We start from the raw sequence: 19,133 nt of genomic DNA on the forward strand, positions 1-19,133 counted from the left end.
TTTATCATCATTTATAAATATTATTCGTCACATATGATTTAGTGAATATTATTAAACATGACAACTTTTTATAATTTATTAATATTATTGTTCTCATAAATCAAGATATTTCGAATTATTTTTATCTTTACATAGAAGACCAAATTCAAATTTAAAACTACAAAATTAAAACTCCTTTTTAATTAACATATTTAAACTCTTTTTAAATTCGAATATTGACCAATCTTTCAACAAATTATTAAAAGTTTTAATACTCTACATAATTTTAAACTCATTTCAAAATCTTTACATAACTTTTTGAAGTTTTCAAATTAACCGATTTAATTTTCATTTTGGTAATTATTTCTAAATTAATTAGTCATATTAGTAAAATTAAAACCGATTTGATTTTAATTTTTGTGATTTGGCATTAACTAGAATAAGTTATCATTTTAATATTCAAAATACTGATTGTCAAACTATAAATACTTACCATAATTGGTCAAAAATCAAACACAATTTCATAATTTTTTAAAGTTGACTAATTCCAATTTTTTTATTTTTTGTAACTATTTTGAAAATATTTTAAAACAGGTTGTTTTAGAAGAGTATAAAATTTGAAGTATAAAATGACGGCCAAGAAAAGTTTTTATATTTCAATATATTTAGTGACAAGTTATTTCACTCGTGTGTCACGCGGGCCTATACCCTAGTTGACTATCAAATCAAATCAAATCAATTTCTTTTCACAACTTCCAAATAACACCCGACAATTTGGGCAACAAACAAACCCTAACTATAACTATATTTGGATACTCCTAAATTATACAACTTCCAAACAAGAACAGGAACATGAACGTCGACGACAACATAGAACAACAGCTGATCGACGACCAACACCGCGAGTTAATGGCTTTCGAGTCCGACGTAGAACTAGCCTACCGTCTCCAACTCGAAGAAGCCATGGCTGCATCAATCGCAATCCAACCTTCATCAACATCATCACAAACCCTAGAAATAAAAGACCCCATGATCATCAAAACCCAATTGAATATCAACCCTCCAATGCCAGAGGATCAATGGATAATAATCGGTGATAATATCAACCGGCCGTACGGCGAAGGCTGTTCGAAGAAGAACAAAGAAGACAGTGAAGAGGTGTTTAGGGTTTATTTTAAGGGGTTGTTGAGTGATGAGAGAGTTAAGGGTTTGAATAAGACGGTGACAATGGCGGGGATTGGTGTCGCGATATGCGACTCGAAGGATGAGGTGGTTTTTGAATTGGGGAAGAATTTGGAGTTGGGTTATGATGAGAGGGTGAGTAGGCGGAGTGTCGAGGGGCAGGCGTTGATTGAGGCTTTGCACGCCGCGGCTGCGTTGGAGATTAAAAGGATTGTGTTTTATTGTGATTATCATCCCCTGTATCAATATGTGAGTGGGTTTCACCCTTTTACAAGTTCGCTTATTTGTTCATGTTCGTTCGTTAAGCTTTTATCGGAAAAGGCGAACAAAATTTCTTGTTCGTGAACTGTTCATGAACACTAATTAAACGAACACAAATGTTTTTTGGGATTTGTTTTAGTGTTTTTATAATATTCATATGTTAATTTTACATGTAAATTAATCGCATGATACTAATAAACGTTTTTTGTTTTATAGTTAATAATTTTGCTTATAGCTATACGATAAGATTAAGATTAGAAAAATCATAGAAAAATTGAAAACCTTTAATGAACAAACTTAAAACAAACAAACATTAATGATCACACACGTACACATCATCGAACGTTCGTTCGTTTAGTTAGTCGAACATAGTTTTTTGTTCATGTTCATTCATTTATTAAACGAATGAACAAAAATAGATGTCTCGCCAAACAGTTCACGAACATTAACGTTCAGTTTGTTTAGCGGAGGGGCTACAAAATGGGGCAACTTGCGCCATGTGGCGCCCAGTCAGCAAAGGGTGAGTTTTTGTTTTAGGGGTGTAATGGTGTTGTAGCCCCATATATACACACACACACACACACACATATATATATATATATATATATCTCACACACACATTTATAATAATAATACACACACACACAAAACCAGGCGACATATAGTTCTCGCCCCCCCCCCTCCTTTATCGCCCACTTTTTCCGCCCACTACACTCACCCTTATTAAATATTCAATCTTGGTTATTTATGATTTGTGTTGGCAAATTCAGGTTAGTGGTAAGTGGCGGCCAAAACAACAAAAGATGATAACTTTTTTGGATCAACTGAATCTCTTCCGAGATTGTTTCACCTACTGTGAACCTACTCTTATTGCTAGTAAGGATGTTAAATTTGCAATGAAGCTTGCAAGAGAAGCAATAAACTCTCAAATAACCAAGGCGATATCAAGTCAAGATATGATTGAAAATTGTGTAATATGCTTAGATGATAAATCTATCGACCAATTCTTTTCAGTTGAAGGTTGCACACACCGATATTGTTATTCTTGCATGAAGCAACACGTAGAGGTGAAACTACTTAATGGTGTGTTACCAAATTGCCCTCATGAAGGTTGCAAGATTGATTTGAGATTTGAAAGATGTGAAAAGTTCTTGAGCCCGAAGTTTATTGAGATGATGAGACAACGGATGAAAGAAGAGTCGATTCCGGTTACAGAAAAAGTTTATTGCCCGTATCCTAAATGCTCTACGTTGATGTCGAGGAGTGAACTTAAGACTCGTGGATTGAATTATGTATATGGAGCTAGAATATGTTACAAGTGTCATGGTAGTTTCTGCATTAATTGCAGGGTTCCATGGCATGAAAATATGAGGTGTTCCGAGTATAAAAGTAGAAATCCGACACAACTTGTGGAAGAATCAAAGGTTAAAAATCTGGCTGCAAGGAATTCGTGGAGGCAGTGCATAAAATGCAAACATATAATAGAATTAGTCGCTGGTTGCTACCACATGACATGCAGGTACATTATTTTCACTAAGCAACAGTAAATAACACTTAAAACCAGTATCTTTATATAAATTTGTCAATAGCACATAGATGTTTTGGAACAGAAGCTGCTGTGGAAACCGAAGTTAATGCTCAAAAGCATATTCTCACAGTTTTATGTTTGTATTGCAGATGTGGATATGAATTCTGTTATACGTGTGGAGCGGAATGGAAGAACAAGAAGGCAACATGCAGTTGTCCTCTTTGGGATGAAGAAAACATCGTGGATACCGATGAAGAAGAAATCGCCCCCGAGGACGATGACGATGATGGTTTTTTTCAGGATGGCGTGCTGGTACATTTTTTACATTTCTCACTAATTTTACATGTTTTTTCTTGTCTAGTTTTGTTGGTACACTATGTCTATTATCTTAATGAAATGATATTAACCAAACATGTGTGGATTATTGTTAGCAGCATATTGTTACAGGTTTAGGTTTGTTTATTTTGCAGATGTGGAGATGAATGCGGAATGGAAGAACAAGAAGGCAACATCAGCATGCAGTTGTCCTCTTTGGGATGAAGAAAACATCGTGGATATTGAGCAAGAAGACGATGATGATGAGTTTGACGGTGAGGATGTTTGGCGATTTTGAGAATGTGAATGCTTCTGATAATTAGTATTATTTTTTTTAAGTTAGGATACAAGAAGATATCCGGAATCTGATAGATGTAAAGTTATAGTATGCCTTGTCTATCACTTGAAGCATGAAATCTTTTGATTCAAACAAAGAATTTATATAACTAATTTTGTCAAATACACCCAAACTTCACCTGGTTAAGAGTTGTAATAAATCATAAATGGGTTGAACAAGATATCTTTCATATTTTTAAAACTTTTTTAGAAATATTGTTTTTCTAGTTATACATTTATACCCTTACCTTTAATACATTACAAAAAAATGTTGAAAATTATGTAAATCTTATATTTTAAGACGGGTGAAACGTCACTTTAATAATTTTCAATAAAATCAAAGGGGCAATTGCATGTATGCACTGCACTTTAAACTCATGAGCATTAGCTTAGCTCAACTGACATTGTGAAAATTTGGGTTAAAGGCTGGAATGTCTCAACTCCAAGTTCAAATCCGATCCTAATGAATTTTACCGCAGTGGGCCTTCTGAGTTCCAACGGGGGTTTTTCCCGAAGATGGAGATGGTGGGTTTGGCTACCCAATGTTGTTTGCAATCGCGGGTGTATATGGTCACCTTTTGCCATGGGGTTTCCAACTTTCCATGAGTAGCTAGGCTTTTATTCATTAGCCGCTCAATTTTTTATTTATTTTATTATTATTTTTTTCAAATTTCCCCTTTAAAATAGCTATTTCACTTCTACTATTGGTACGCTCGCTACTTACCTACGCACAACTAGTAACACTATTTACACGGTTGCTTCGTTTAACAACTTAATTGTGCACATATACCCTCACTTGTTGTGAGTTTTCGGATCAAGCCGCCGTGCTTCTAGAGTCAAGTCGCTTATGTGGTTGATGTTATTAAATGTGATTTAAGGATTGTGACTTCGTTGATTGCTTTTCGAATGTTGAAATCTTGGTGATCTTTGTTGCCCATCCATGATGCAGTTCCAATAGGCTAACGGTTTAATTTTTTTTGAACGACTAAATATCCTACTATACTATTAAAACAAATTAGTTTGCCTCCACATGGCCTTTTCCTATTGGACGATTTCCTTATTTTCCAAATATAACTACCAATTCTCTATTTTTCTTACCAATTAAATAAATTAAAAATACTAATAATTAAAATAGTTATGTAACCATGAAAGAGAAACCCGATTTCCTATTTTGTTTTCTTTCATCCTCAATTGAGTACACACTCTCTTTCATACCAAACCTAAAAAACCTAATCAACCAAAGCCTCCATTCAATCACCCATTATTGTATATCAATCGGATAAAGATTTGATTAGGTTCTTCATATAAAATCGACACCGGATATCGGATTATAAATTGGGCAATCGATGGTAAAACGAGCTGTCCGTTATTTGATAATAACGATTGCTTTGATTCGATCCTAGAATCGATTTCATAAGATACATGACGGTTGTTAATCAGATCTTCACATCGATGGTTAGTATTTTAATTTGTTAGGTTTGTATCTTCACATCAATGGTTAGTATTACATTAACGTATTAACCTAGGTTATTATTTTACATTCTTAGGTTACTATGTTTAATGTTTAATTGATATGTTTCCTATGGTTAATGATTAATGTTTAATGTAAACTTTTTAACCTATATTTTATATTATTAACCTAGGTTAGTATTTTACATTGTTATTTTGTTAGGTTGAATTGTTAATTGTTTATATAAATTTATATGTTTCCTTTGTTTCATGTGTAATGTTTATTGTTTAATGTTCAATGTGTAATGTAAAAAAAATTTAAATTATGCTATTTCTTATATTTTAAATGTGTAATTGTTAATTGATATGTTTCCTAATAAATTATGGTATTTATTAGTAATTTAAATTGTTTAATGTGTAACTGTTTCCAAATTTCATTAACAATAATTGATTTTTATTAAATCATATCATTACTATAAGTTTACAACTTTTTACGGATTTCAATTTGAATTCAAATTCAACTTAGTTTGTTTAATTTTGTAAACATGAATCGGCCATTTTATTTAATTTATTCATATTGATCATATTAATAGGTTTCCTATGTTTCCTATGTTTATTTTGGCAATTATGGTATTTGTTAAATATTCAATTTTTAATGTGTAACTGATTCTAAAATCAACTAAAAAATATTCAATATTCGTATGATATGAGTTATGACTTATTATTGTTATTATTGTTATTGTGTCATTAATCAACCCCTAATTGCATTCGGTTATTACTACCAAATTAAGTAAATATGAATTATCAATTACATTTTTTAAATCCCTAATTTTATTCCATAAATTTACTATATTTACACATTTCCTTTTAATTTAACAATTCAAATTTTGTAACAGAATATGTTCATCTATAAATACTACAAAACAGAATAAAGAAAATCTCACATTTCTCACTTCCTTACTGAACATTCATATTTGTGTCATTCTCAAGGTTTTTTTATTTTCTTCAAATTATAAATATCAGTGATTGAATCTTTAATCTTTGCTTTAATATTATTTTTTCTGACACAGCAACATGGAAGCATCAAACATTACCATGTTCAAGGATTTGGATGTTTCCAACACCGACTGTGTACTAAAGGTTCGTATTCTCGGACTATGGTGTTTGAAGGACAACAATAAAACCGGAGAGAATTGGTCCATTGAAATGATTTTACAAGATGAGATGGTATTATTCTATAGAAATACATTTGTTTTTAGTAAATTTTTTTTCTTCCTCATTTTTGTAGATTTAATAACAAACATTGTTTGTCGTATTAATAATGTAACAGGGTGACAGGATGCAAGCATATGTAAGGAAACCTACATAACATTAGCATATTACATTTTTGATGGTGGTGCATTTCCGGATTTATCGGTTTTTGGTTTCTGTTCGTTTTCAGTTTCATTCCGTTTTTAAAAGTTCTGTTTTAGTCAAAGTAAAATAATAAGTCAATTATTGTCATTGGCTGTTACAAATTTCATAATGTTTACATTTGAACGTTGTAGGGGTATGGTACTAAACCCGGTTTTACGACCCTAAATTTATTATGTTTGGCTTATTTTATTATATGGACTAATACAATGTTATTGGACTGAGGGGGTTTTGTGGAGGTAACCCTAACTGGGCTAGGCCCATTAGGGTACCATGATGGTGGCCATGAGACTCTCTATATAAGGAGGTCTCCACCTCCTTATTAAAGGGTCATGCTCAATAAGAGCCACCACCACTTTTTTGTGTCTGTAAACAAGAGATTCCTCAGGATTTCTTAGCAGTCACCTCCACACCCCCGAAAAACCATTGCAGGTCTCAAGCAGAAGAAGAAGAAGATCAAGACGTGGTTCGTTCATCTCAAAATCCGTGGAAACATCGTCATGGATCAGGTCAGATTTCATTTCGTGTTTCGACATTGGCGCCATCTGTGGGACGGCAACGAACTACCCTTCGATCTTCATCTCGGCTGTCAGATCTCTCCCAGGAAAAACCCAGATCTGGAAGTTTACAGAAAAAGGCTTCAAGGCTTGATCTATTAAAGCTCAAAAAGATCCATAGATCTAAAAGAGGCTTCCAGATCTGTGCGAAAAGAAACAGCCTGATTCGAATGATCAGGTCTCCGGATCTGTGATGGTTTTAAATCTGCTCCGAGCTTCAGATCTACCTAGATCTGATTTAAAGATCTAGATCTAGATTATAGACCTGGATTTTAGGTCTAAAGTTGCAGGTCTGACTCTAAAATTGCAGATCCAGAAATTACCACGCTTCCGCCGCCATGTACGCGCGCCCGCGGATTCTCACTCCGCAGCCGTGCATGTGCCGCCGCGGAAACCAACATCTGGGTTTTGCGCAAGAGACCTCCGCCGTGCACGCGCATTCACGAGTCACCACTCCATCGCCGTGCATGCGCGCATCAGGCCACGCGCCAAACTTCAAGGTTGGGAGTCCTCATAATATCCCATATGGCTACGCGCCAAACTTCAAGGTTGGGAGTCCTCATAATATCCCATATGGCTACGCGCCAAACTTCAAGGTTGGGAGTCCTCATAATATCCCATATGGCTACGCGCCAAACTTCAAGGTTGGGAGTCCTCATAATATCCCATATGGCTACGCGCCAAACTTCAAGGTTGGGAGTCCTCATAATATCCCATATGGCTACGCGCCAAACTTCAAGGTTGGGAGTCCTCATAATATCCCATATGGCTACGCGCCAAACTTCAAGGTTGGGAGTCCTCATAATATCCCATATGGCTACGCGCCAAACTTCAAGGTTGGGAGTCCTCATAATATCCCATATGGATACGCGCCAAACTTCAAGGTTGGGAGTCCTCATAATATCCCATATGGCTACGCGCCAAACTTCAAGGTTGGGAGTCCTCATAATATCCCATAGGGCTACGCGCCAAACTTCAAGGTTGGGAATCCTCATAATATCCCATATGGCTACGCGCCAAACTCCAAGGTTGGGAATCCTCATAATATCCCATATGGCTACGCGCCAAACTTCAAGGTTGGGAGTCCTCATAATATCCCATATGGCTACGCGCCAAACTTCAAGGTTGGGAGTCCTCATAATATCCCATATGGCTACGCGCCAAACTTCAAGGTTGGGAATCCTCATACCACATGCTCATGCACCACATATGATCACGCATCACATATGCTCACGCATATTACACATGCTTACGCATCACATGCTCACACATATCAGTCTACGCGCACGCGCATGCAACATCTGCGCGCGGCGCGGGACATAAAGCCTACGCGCACGCGCATGCAACATCTGCGCGTGGCGCATAACACAAAACCAAAGTCTACGCGCACACGCATGCAACATCTGCGCGTGGCGCGGGACATAAAGTAGCTCATAAGACGCCTCGCGCGCAAGCTGTTATTTTTCTTATAGCTCGTAAGACGCCTCACGCGCAAGCTTCTATTATTCATATAGCTCATAAGACGCCTCGCGCGCAAGCTGTCATTATTCTTATAGCTCGTAAGACGCCACGCGCGCAAGCTTTATTATTCATACAACTCATAAGACGCCTCGCGCGCAGGCTGTTATTATTCTTATAGCTCGTAAGACGCCTCGCGCGCAAGCTTTATTATTCATACAGCTCATAAGACGCCTCGCGCGCAGGCTGTCATTTTTCTTATAGCTCGTAAGACGCCTCACGCGCAAGCTTCTATTATTCATACAGCTCATAAGACGCCTCGCGCGCAAGCTGTCATTATTCTTATAGCTCGTAAGACGCCACGCGCGCAAGCTTTGTTATTCATACAGCTCATAAGACGCCTCGCGCGCATGCTGTTATTTTTCTTATAGCTCGTAAGACGCCTCACGCGCAAGCTTCTATTATTCATACAGCTCGTAAGACGCCTCGCGCGCAAGCTTTATTATTCGTACAACTCATAAGACGCCTCGCGCGCAAGCTGTTATTTTTCTTATAGCTCGTAAGCCGCCATGCGCGCAGGCTTCATTATTCTTATAGCTCGTAAGTCACCTCACGCGCAAGCTTCATTATTATTATAGCTCGTAAGCCGCAACTCGCGCAGGCTCCACTATTATTATAGCTCATAAGTCGCCTCGCGCGCCAGCTTTATTATTCTTATAGCTCGTAAGCCGCCATGCGCGCAGGCTTCATTATTCTTGTAGCTCGTAAGTCGCCTCACGCGCAAGCTTCATTATTATTATAGCTCATAAGTCGACTCGCGCGCCAGCTTTATTATTATTATAGCTCGTAAGCCGCCATGCGCGCAGGCTTCATTATTCTTATAGCTCGTAAGTCGCCTCACGCCCAGGCTTTATTATTCTCATAACTCGTAAGCTGCCTCGCGCGCAAGTTATGTTACATTATTATCGAGATGCGCGCTCCATCTTTTATCGGGCCTCGCGCCACTATGATGCGTGCTATATCTTATTTATGACAGGTCTCCATCATTATCATAAGGACCACAACATGTCACCATCATGAGGAAAACCTCCCAAAACTCAAAGACAATAAAGACAAGGCCAAAGAAAAGGGAAAAAAACCGCCCTATGACCTAACACACCTCATAAAGTCCAGCGCTCCACCTAGACGCTTGCGCACCCAGGAGCAACGCTGGACTTGGGGGGGCTTGTAGGGGTATGGTACTAAACCCGGTTTTACGACCCTAAATTTATTATGTTTGGCTTATTTTATTATATGGACTAATACAATGTTATTGGGCTGAGGGGGTTTTGTGGAGGTAACCCTAACTGGGCTAGGCCCATTAGGGTACCATGATGGTGGCCATGAGTCTCTCTATATAAGGAGGTCTCCACCTCCTTATTAAAGGGTCATGCTCAATAAGAGCCACCACCACTTTTTTGTGTATGTAAACAAAAGATTCCTCAGGATTTCTTAGCAGTCACCTCCACACCCCCAAAAAACCATTGCAGGTCTCAAGCAGAAGAAGAAGAAGATCAAGACGTGGTTCGTTCATCTCAAAATCCGTGGAAACATCGTCATGGATCAGGTCAGATTTCATTTCGTGTTTCGACAAACGTCATATTAATTTAATTTATTGACAATTGACTTATTATTATTAGTATTAAATTTAAATTGTAACTTATTTCTTAATTTACAATGTTTATTTTGTTGCTTTCTTCCTAATAGTTACTTTTTAATTTTGTTCTAATTTATATATTATATGACTTGAATTTAACATATTGGAGGCTCGCTGGAGGTTTGTCTTGCACCAGGGAAGTAAGTTCCTTGCATTCTAACTCTCTTTAAGTATTTACCTTATACATCTTGCTCATACATCATGTCTTTGGGTATTATTACGAGTTCAAAGTCACTGGGGGTTGGAGGGATTCGGCATCTTCAACCACTGGAAAGGGATGGCAGGGAACCTCAACATTATTCTTGAGGTTGGCGCAACTGCAAATGCTCGCCTTTCTATTCAACAACCAAAAAAGGTATTATTTATCACTCTTGTCCATGTGGTCTTGGAAGTTAGTTTTACCCATTTCTCTTATTAGTTTCATATAAGTCATACTAGATTTTAGTTGACCGTTTTAAGGCTTATGTTGTTCCCGTCTTTAAGATGTTTTGCGAGTCAATGTAGAGCCAAGTTTACTTAACATGTCACTAGGAATGATGGAACACACAAGTACACAAATGCAATTCAGCAGCAAGTGGAATCCATGCATTCTTCTTTGGATTTTACCTTTTGAGTGTAAGAAATCACCATCATTAAATATGTTTTATTATTTGTAAAATAATTTAATACTAGTTTCTTTACCCGCGCGTTGCGGCGTGATCTTTTACGTCTAAAGTTTTTCTTTGTCATCTTCCTTGTTAACGGGTCATCCCTTAGTTGGTTTTGTGTAGATAGAGCTAGAACAGATTTTGTTTTTGTGAATCTGACAGTACTGCTAGTGGTGTTTATAAAACCCAGAAGACAATAAAGGAAGTTGAGGTTTGATAGGTTTGCCAATGGTTATTTATAACATACAAACACAAAGAGTATATGGTTAACTTAATCTGAGTTGATAAATATTCATGTGAGAAACATATTAGGATCAAAACATAGGGATACTGCAATTACAGTGTGCTGTTTTAGGAATTTTTTTTTTTTTTTTTGAGCAGATCTGTAATGGTGACTTTTTATGGCCTCTTATGTGTCAACTTGTCAGCAGTCTTTTATCCTTTTCCAGTTATCAGCACATTCGAGTTGAGTTGCTCTACACCCATGGGTTTATTGGTAGCGATTTTAATTAGTTGCATACCTATGATCTCATTTTAAAACCAAGTGTCTAATGATGTTGACGTCCTCACTTTCGAGAATACTCATAAACTGCATAATGGTAATTAATATATTACAGCCTTGTAATCAAGGTCCTACACCAAGTTATTTACACAAACAACTAACATACATTATGTAAACACATTAAACAAAAATAAGAATAATAAAATCATATTGCTACAGAGGGACCAAAATGTTGTGCCAAATGGCAAAACATAAATCACACAATCATTCTTTACATGTAGTTAAACACTAAGCAAGTCAAATGCAGCAATTTAAATCCCAAAAACATTACCTGATTATGTAGCACAAATAGCACCAGAAAACAAAAAAAATCCCCTTTCAAACAAAAGCTAATACCAAAAGCAAAATCAAAAATAGGAAACTGAATTATCCTCAAATCCACCTACAAAAAGCAACCCCGCAACACATAAGCATACACCAAATTACCCATGTAGTCAAACACAGTAGACTTCGTTAGTGAAACCCTACCGAGATCAGAAGAGCAAGCGATTAACATGGTAATTGGAGGGGCGGCTAACCTGCATGAATCGAAAGCCGGTTTAACACCAGTAGAGAACACGTGGTTGTTCGGCGACAACAACCATCTTTGGGAAGGGAATCAGGGAAAAGTCAGAGACGTGGCAAGGGTAAATGTAACCGCTGTATTGAAATTGGTGAGGGTAAAGCATACGTGTAAGTAACTAGTTAATAAGTTTATTTGATGAATAGTTGAATTATGTGAGGTAACAGAAAGTTACCTTCTAATATATATATATATATATATAATATGTTGTAATGCTTTATAGTTTTTCTTTCAGGAGAGTTTCTATTCCGCATCATCTTAATTTATCTCAAACAATGACTAATGAGCTTCTTTATGGAAGGAAACTAATGGCTCTTGTGGTTGCTGTAGCAAGTCCTATATCACTAAATATATGTAATTTTGTATATTATTAAACTTAACTTTTGTTATTGTTTTCTATTTATTGTTAAATATTTATTTATATTGTAATTTTATATAAATAACTTCTAATTATATGATTTCTATATATTAAAATAAATTTAAAAAAATATAAAATATCACCCTAAACAATATGAACTGTCGTTGTTGCATTTTCATCGATCAAACCCTACGAAATTTCTTCTTCTTTCTCAAGCGCCGCTCCAAAAAAATCAAACACCCAAGGTTTGTTATTCTGGATTAATAAAGGATCTTCATCATCAATTTATCGTTTCTTCAATTTATTTTATATGGTTTTTTTATTAATGAACCTTAATCTTCATTTCATGGAGGAAGAGTAGGATGTATACACATGGCCAACTGTGTGAAGAGTGGAGACGGTGTTAAAATGCTTATTTTAGATAGACGCGGTAAATTTACAAACAAAACAAGAAGTATGCTTTACAAGAATATATTTAGTAGCTTATGAAAATTATGTTTGAAACTTTTGAATTTTATTTGTAAATAATCTACCATGTAACATCGTGTTTTGTAACATTTTATCTTTTACTATTTTCTTTCTATGTTGATATAAATTTCATTTATAAATCATGCATGTTGTTGTCTCAAATAAAATATTAAAACAATTCCTTGCCGTTTGAAATTATATATTAGTTACTTGACGATTTCTATATTTCCACCCGTGTCAGTACACGGGTCAATAACCTAGTTTATACACTATAGAGTTTAAATCCATGACCTCTTATTTCATATCTTATCTACTTTATCACCCCCATCAAAGTGGGAATGGCCAAGTTTAATTAGTAAGAGGTTTCCTTTGTGGTAAGAGATCAAAACTAAAGGATTAATTTTTTACAATGAAGCTGAATATAAAATAAACATTATTTAATATTAATTTAAATATTACATAATACTAATTATAAACATATGAATAGAGTTAGAAAATTAAGGTTTTTTTTAAGTAAAGGGGAATGGTACCCGGCAAAACTTTTATAAAGTTAGAAAATTAAGTAGAAAGCCTTAAATCTTCTTAGGACGTACATGTCCAATTCTAAAGCTTACAACAGCACCCAACACTATATATATGAAGAGGTAGGTCCCAGCAGAGCCCAGTTGGACCCGCAAGACTCACCTTGAACAGGGACGTCTGCGCAACGAGCAACTTCTTCCGCAGGACCAACCATGCTTAGAAAACCTTACGCGCAGTACGCCAGCTGTACCCGCAGGGAAAGCCTCCCAATGGTGAAGTACCCCGCTTGTTCCCGCAGTTGCGATACAAGCCATCAGGGAAGGCTACCCGCACTGACAGCAAGGCTACACGCACAAGGCACTAGCTACTTCAGTAGTCACATGAAGGAATGAGCAAGGCGGGAATACTCCCGCCCAAATGAGCCAGTCCGTATGCTTCTGGAAGATCTTTTGTACTATACCTACCAAGGTATGGGCAAAACAGACGATCTGACCAGAGACGCCCATGAACCAATCACAGGGTGACAGCTCACCGACAACAGTACGAGGAGGAGCACCCTCTAGTACTGTTTCACTATTAGCCGCTGCCTACTCACCAACCCTTACTGTGGGACGTGCGCAGCCTACAGTTGGTGGAACAGTGCATAGCCGACAGTAAAGGAACAGTATACAGCCGACCTTGTCACTGTAGGCCGCAGCCTATCCACCAACCAGCATGGCTTGAGCGTAGCCCACTGTTGGTAGAACAGGAATACTATTCAGCCGGCTGTACCTTCTAGGAAACCTACCTTCGGCTATAAATACTCCAACACCTTGGAATGGTAAGGACATCATCATCTGATATCTTATCTTATCTAGCAATCTCTTAATATACACTTATATTCAGAGCAATCTAGTCTGATTCTCACGCCGGAGGGTGGTCACAAGGAGGAACCCCCCCCCCTTCTCAGCGACGAGCTTACGGTGTCTATTTTGCAGGTCACCTGAAGAACAACCTTCTCTGCTGGACCTCATCCTCGTAGGAAACATTACTTAACCCTCAGATTATCCGTAATCTGCCCCGGGTCACTTAGTGTTTCTTCAATATATATAAGCCCTAGACAATGGTTTTCCAAGACCGAGACTATCACTATTGCTAGACTCATACAGGATCACATTACAAAGTCCACAATCACAACTAGCAAAATGAACTAAAGTTAACATGTTAACTCGTGCTTTCTCCAACTCTTCCACACCTTTTATTCTAACTAGTATACAAAGCCTATCCCTCATGAGCCCAACATATACATTTAAAATTCTGACTTTCATTTCTTATACATTTTCAAGTTAAAACTTTGAACTCGTAACAAGGTTGACAATAAATCTATTTGCATTCTCAAACTTTAAAAAATATACAGATTACCAATTTTTTACCCGTAACAGATTTTAAGCCAAATGTAGTTAATTTGAACAAAACAATCTATTTACCAATTTTTAACCCGTAACAATCAGATTTAAGTTCTGCAAAAAACCCGAAACAAATCATTGATATAAAAAACCAAGAAACTAAATATTATAAACTTTATATATTTGAAAGTAACTGGTATATATCATCCTTACAATTTAACATATATATACAGTTTACATACTAAATTAACCAGAAAAACAAATTGATGGATTTAAATCATATATTTATAATTTATAAATTTAGATGACAATGTACAAAAAATCAATAGATAAATGAATTGATTTTAAAAAAATGGGTCAACTTTTAAGCATATATTTATAATTTAATGATTAAAAAAGTTTCTTCGTATAATGAAAGCGTATTAGAGTTTTTTTTTATTTACAATATTCAACAATATACATAGTATAATATGTTAACGATAACAATTAAGATTATCTTATTTTCAATCTTAACAAACATGGTTTGTTGTTAATTTTTGGATTTCACCAAGTACGTTGTGAAATATTTATTATATAGTGTAAATCATGTATTTATATGTATTATCGTATAATTTTTATTAAGTTTTTAGTGTGAACAATGATACTTCAAGTGTGTTTTTGCATTTTAGGTCATTGGATGTTAAAAATACTAATTAGAGATATCTATGATCATGCTTTTGAGTCTCGGAAAGTTCGGAAGGAATCGATTTATTTTAGGACAACATTTAGATTTAGTCATGGTTCTCACTAAACCCCAGATAACTTTTAAACCGTGTTATAACATCTCATTTATTTGTGAATCTCTTTCATTATCAAATTTTAAGTGTATTATTAACTTCCCTACAATAAATAAAATTTAAATCCAAAAAAATTTATAAATATTATAAATAAATAATATAATACAACATTGTAATACGATAGATAAAAGCTAATAATATAAATAAGGGATTTTCTAACATGTGCCCTAAGGGCACATGTAAGAACCACATATTTGTGGAATATTCTTATTAAACTATCATTTAACATTAGTTGCATTAATCTTTTAATAATTACCATATATAACCTTTTATTATCTCCTCTTAAATCTTTTCTTCATTATTCATGACTGCTAATTAATTTATTTTAATTTCCACTAAAATTACTATTTCATCACTTCTAATTTTCCATCATTTATTATAAATATTTAATATTAGACACCCACTTTCATTACATTTCTATCTATTTTTTTAAGATTAAATGATATAAAGCATTAGTATCATTATGCAAATGGATGGACATTTTTTTTTAAATCTGAGTGAGCTTTCTGTTAAAGAAGATGCTATTGAAGAACAAAGTGGAAACAATTAAACAATTTATGATGAACCATTCATTGATCAATGTTCTGTTTTTGTTATCATATAATAATGAAATTATTTATTCTTTTGGTTTTTAAAATTTCGTATTTTAATATTAAAAAAGTCACCGTTAATTTGTGTGTACAATGAAAAAATCACTTTCATATTTCAATATTCTTTACATATAGATAAATAGAAAAATGAAGGGAATTTAAATATGATAAAAGAGTAATTTTAGAGGAAATTAAAAAAATAATAATTAGTATTCATGTATGGAAGGAACATTTAAGAATGAATAATAGAAGGTTATATATAGTAGTTATTACATAATTAATATGAACTATTAGTTTTTTAAGAATATTTCACATAATAAATGTTTCTTACATGTGCCCTTAGGGCATATGTTAGAAAATCCCTATAAATAATTAACACCACATATAATTCCGCATAAGTCCCATTCTAGAAACAAACACAACATATTATAACATGTTTGATGCACCCACATAATCTTATGAAGATTCTTGAACATAATAATAAGATCCAACCGGAAATTTGGAATAAAAAAAAATTATTCTTACATTGCAATGAGCTCCTCAATAAAATCTGCTGCATCCTGAACAGTTGTAATAGATCGAGAACTTACTTCCTCTATACGGATTCCAAATTCTTTTTCAAGATCCATCACAAACTCAACCTGTATTAAAAATATATTACTAAGAAAAACCCTATTTAATACATTTTATGATTTATTATATTCTATACAAATAGTAGTTCAACTGAGAAACAATGATGGATTAACCTGTATTTCTTCTAAAGTAATTTAATAATTTGGATTTGTAAGACCGTGCCAAATTTTTTTAACAAATGAGCCGGCCTAAGCTTACTTGTCGTGCTTGAGCTAGCTTGCTAGCCTAAACAAGCTATAAATTTATATGGCTTTTATTTAACATATTAAATATATATCGTTTTGTAATAATAGTTGTATTTAAATCTGTGAAGAAAAAAAGTACATAATATATATCAAGTAATGAGATGGTTTAATGGGAAACTAAAAAAAAAAGGTGAGGAATCGGGGATTTTTGCTTATAAACACATGCAAAAATCATTCCATTGATTTTTTTTTTTGTAAAATTTACTTTTTTTACAGTTTTTTAATTGATTTTTTTTAAATTTAATGAAAACGACTTTTACTTGTATGTAAAAGCTCAAAAATAGAATATATAAAAAGGTGTTTTTTACATGTAAAAATGAATTTTGTATTATTTTTTAAATGTAAAAGAGATGTTCCTACTTCTTAACTTTTTTTTGGTTTTCTTTTGAACATGCACATATCAAATAATATATAAAAATATATAATTAAAATATAAAAAATATACTCATAAATAGTAAATTAAAATATAATAATAATAAACGAGTCAACCCCGAGCTAAGCTTGAGCTTGTAAAAACACTCGCGAGCCGAGATTGAACTTAAGTCTGGCTCGAGTCTAGACAAGCTTGGGATGGCTCGTTTACACCTGTACATTTAGCTACTGTCGTGTACCTCGCAACAACATAAAACAATATAAAACAAAACAAAAACCACAATACCGTAAAGAGAGAATCAGCTCCGAGCACAGCAAATTTGGTCTCTCCGGTTACAGGATAACCGTCGGGTATCCCCAGCTGTTGCCCAACAATTTTACAAACTCTGTTAAGTGTATCGCTCGTCGCCTGTAAGAAGATGAAAATGTAATATGTTTTACATGTTGCAACAATTAACCTAAACAATACATATTGTGTTACATACATAACTACATAAAAAGATAAAAATATAGAATAAAAGTTGAAGCTTGTAACGCGTTCGGCTCGTTTAGACCTTTAAACATCATGCATATATATATACATACATTTACATTAAGACACCGGGGGTCAGACTCAAAATGTACAAAGAATTTCACAAACAAAGAGGGGCGGACTTAAATTTTTGGCCGAAAACGGCTAAATTTACATTACGTATAGAAAATTTTGGGCGAAAACAGCTAAATTTTACACTACATATAAAAAATTTCTACCGAAAACGGCTAAATTTTACACTACGTATATAAAATTTCTATCGAAAACTGCTAAATTTACACTACGTATAGAAATTGTTGGGCGAAAACGGCTAAATTTTACACTACGTATATAAAATTTTGGTCGAAAACGGCTAAATTTACACTACGTATAAAAAATTTCGGGGGAAAACGGCTAAATTTTACATTACGTATATGACATTTCGGTTGAACGCGGCTAAATTTACACTACGTACAAAAAATTTCAGCCGAAAACTAGTAAATTTACACTACCGCGTAAAAAAACAGGGGGGTTCCTTCGCCACTGCATACCATCACCATTTGTTCATCAAATTTAGCAACGACGTTTAAGAGTGAAGAACATATACCTTACAAGAAACCCGGGCAGAACACAATTTAAGGGACGGGAATGATCTTCGATTGATAACAAGCTTGACGGCATTGAAGTTACATGACTGACAACATAAAACAAATTTGATCACCAAAAAAAAATATACAAAATCAATATTTATATTTATATTTCACTAAAAGTTGTATTTACATAGATACAGAAGGCGTACGAGCAACAAGCTGATTAGAATCAAACACAAGAGAAACAAAATTGAACAAAATATAAATTAGGGTTTAAGTTAAGAATTTAACCTGTTTGAGTTTACAGCATGGCATGAAAGTGAATGATCCTGCAATGGAAGCCATTGATGAGAGAGAGAGAAAGTTGGGCAAAGAGCATGAAGAGTTTGATGAATATTATATAGGTTGTATCAAATAGCTTGGAGTATTTGTTAAGTAAAGATTGGAAATTGCATGAACCCACTTGTACATTGCGATAAACATGCATGTGCATTATATTTTAGTAGGAATATTCATCGAATCGAATAATAAATTTTCAAGTTAATTGAATCAACTAATCTGAATAATGCAAGGCTAAAGACTTCATAACCATCTATAGGCGTAGGGTTGAGTTGTACGCTGGATTTTTGGTATTCTAAACCTTTACTTTGGATTTGGATTTGGTTAATCATTCGGTTG

At 34.7% G+C, this 19,133-nt stretch overlaps 2 protein-coding genes across 3 annotated transcripts; one reads left to right on the forward strand and one right to left on the reverse strand.

The window, feature by feature from the left end:
* The first annotated feature begins 779 nt into the window (after positions 1 to 779).
* On the forward strand, positions 780 to 3,417 carry LOC143536269 (E3 ubiquitin-protein ligase RSL1-like). Its single transcript, XM_077030303.1, has 3 exons — positions 780 to 1,410; positions 2,193 to 2,941; positions 3,100 to 3,417. The coding sequence occupies exons 1-3, from the start codon at positions 832 to 834 to the stop codon at positions 3,401 to 3,403; spliced, it is 1,632 nt and encodes a 543-aa protein (XP_076886418.1). The 5' UTR covers positions 780 to 831; the 3' UTR covers positions 3,404 to 3,417.
* A 13,076-nt stretch (positions 3,418 to 16,493) lies between these two features.
* Positions 16,494 to 18,932, reverse strand: LOC143536242 (acyl carrier protein 1, chloroplastic-like). Of its 2 annotated transcripts, none has more exons than XM_077030279.1 (4): positions 18,747 to 18,932; positions 18,473 to 18,559; positions 17,641 to 17,763; positions 16,494 to 16,745 (listed from the first exon to the last, which is right to left on the reverse strand). In XM_077030279.1, exons 1-4 carry the CDS (start codon positions 18,798 to 18,800, stop codon positions 16,626 to 16,628), a joined length of 384 nt encoding a protein of 127 aa, XP_076886394.1. In that variant the 5' UTR covers positions 18,801 to 18,932; the 3' UTR covers positions 16,494 to 16,625. The 2 variants fall into 2 exon arrangements, with proteins under 2 accessions (XP_076886394.1, XP_076886393.1); XM_077030278.1 differs by having other exon boundaries at positions 18,467 to 18,559; positions 18,747 to 18,931.
* Between the last annotated feature and the right edge of the window lie 201 nt (positions 18,933 to 19,133).

The sequence above is a fragment of the Bidens hawaiensis genome, unplaced genomic scaffold (assembly GCF_021521415.1).
Source record: "Bidens hawaiensis isolate Kalapana, Puna unplaced genomic scaffold, B.hawaiensis_p1.1 tig00010770_1, whole genome shotgun sequence".
NCBI lineage: Eukaryota > Viridiplantae > Streptophyta > Magnoliopsida > Asterales > Asteraceae > Bidens > Bidens hawaiensis.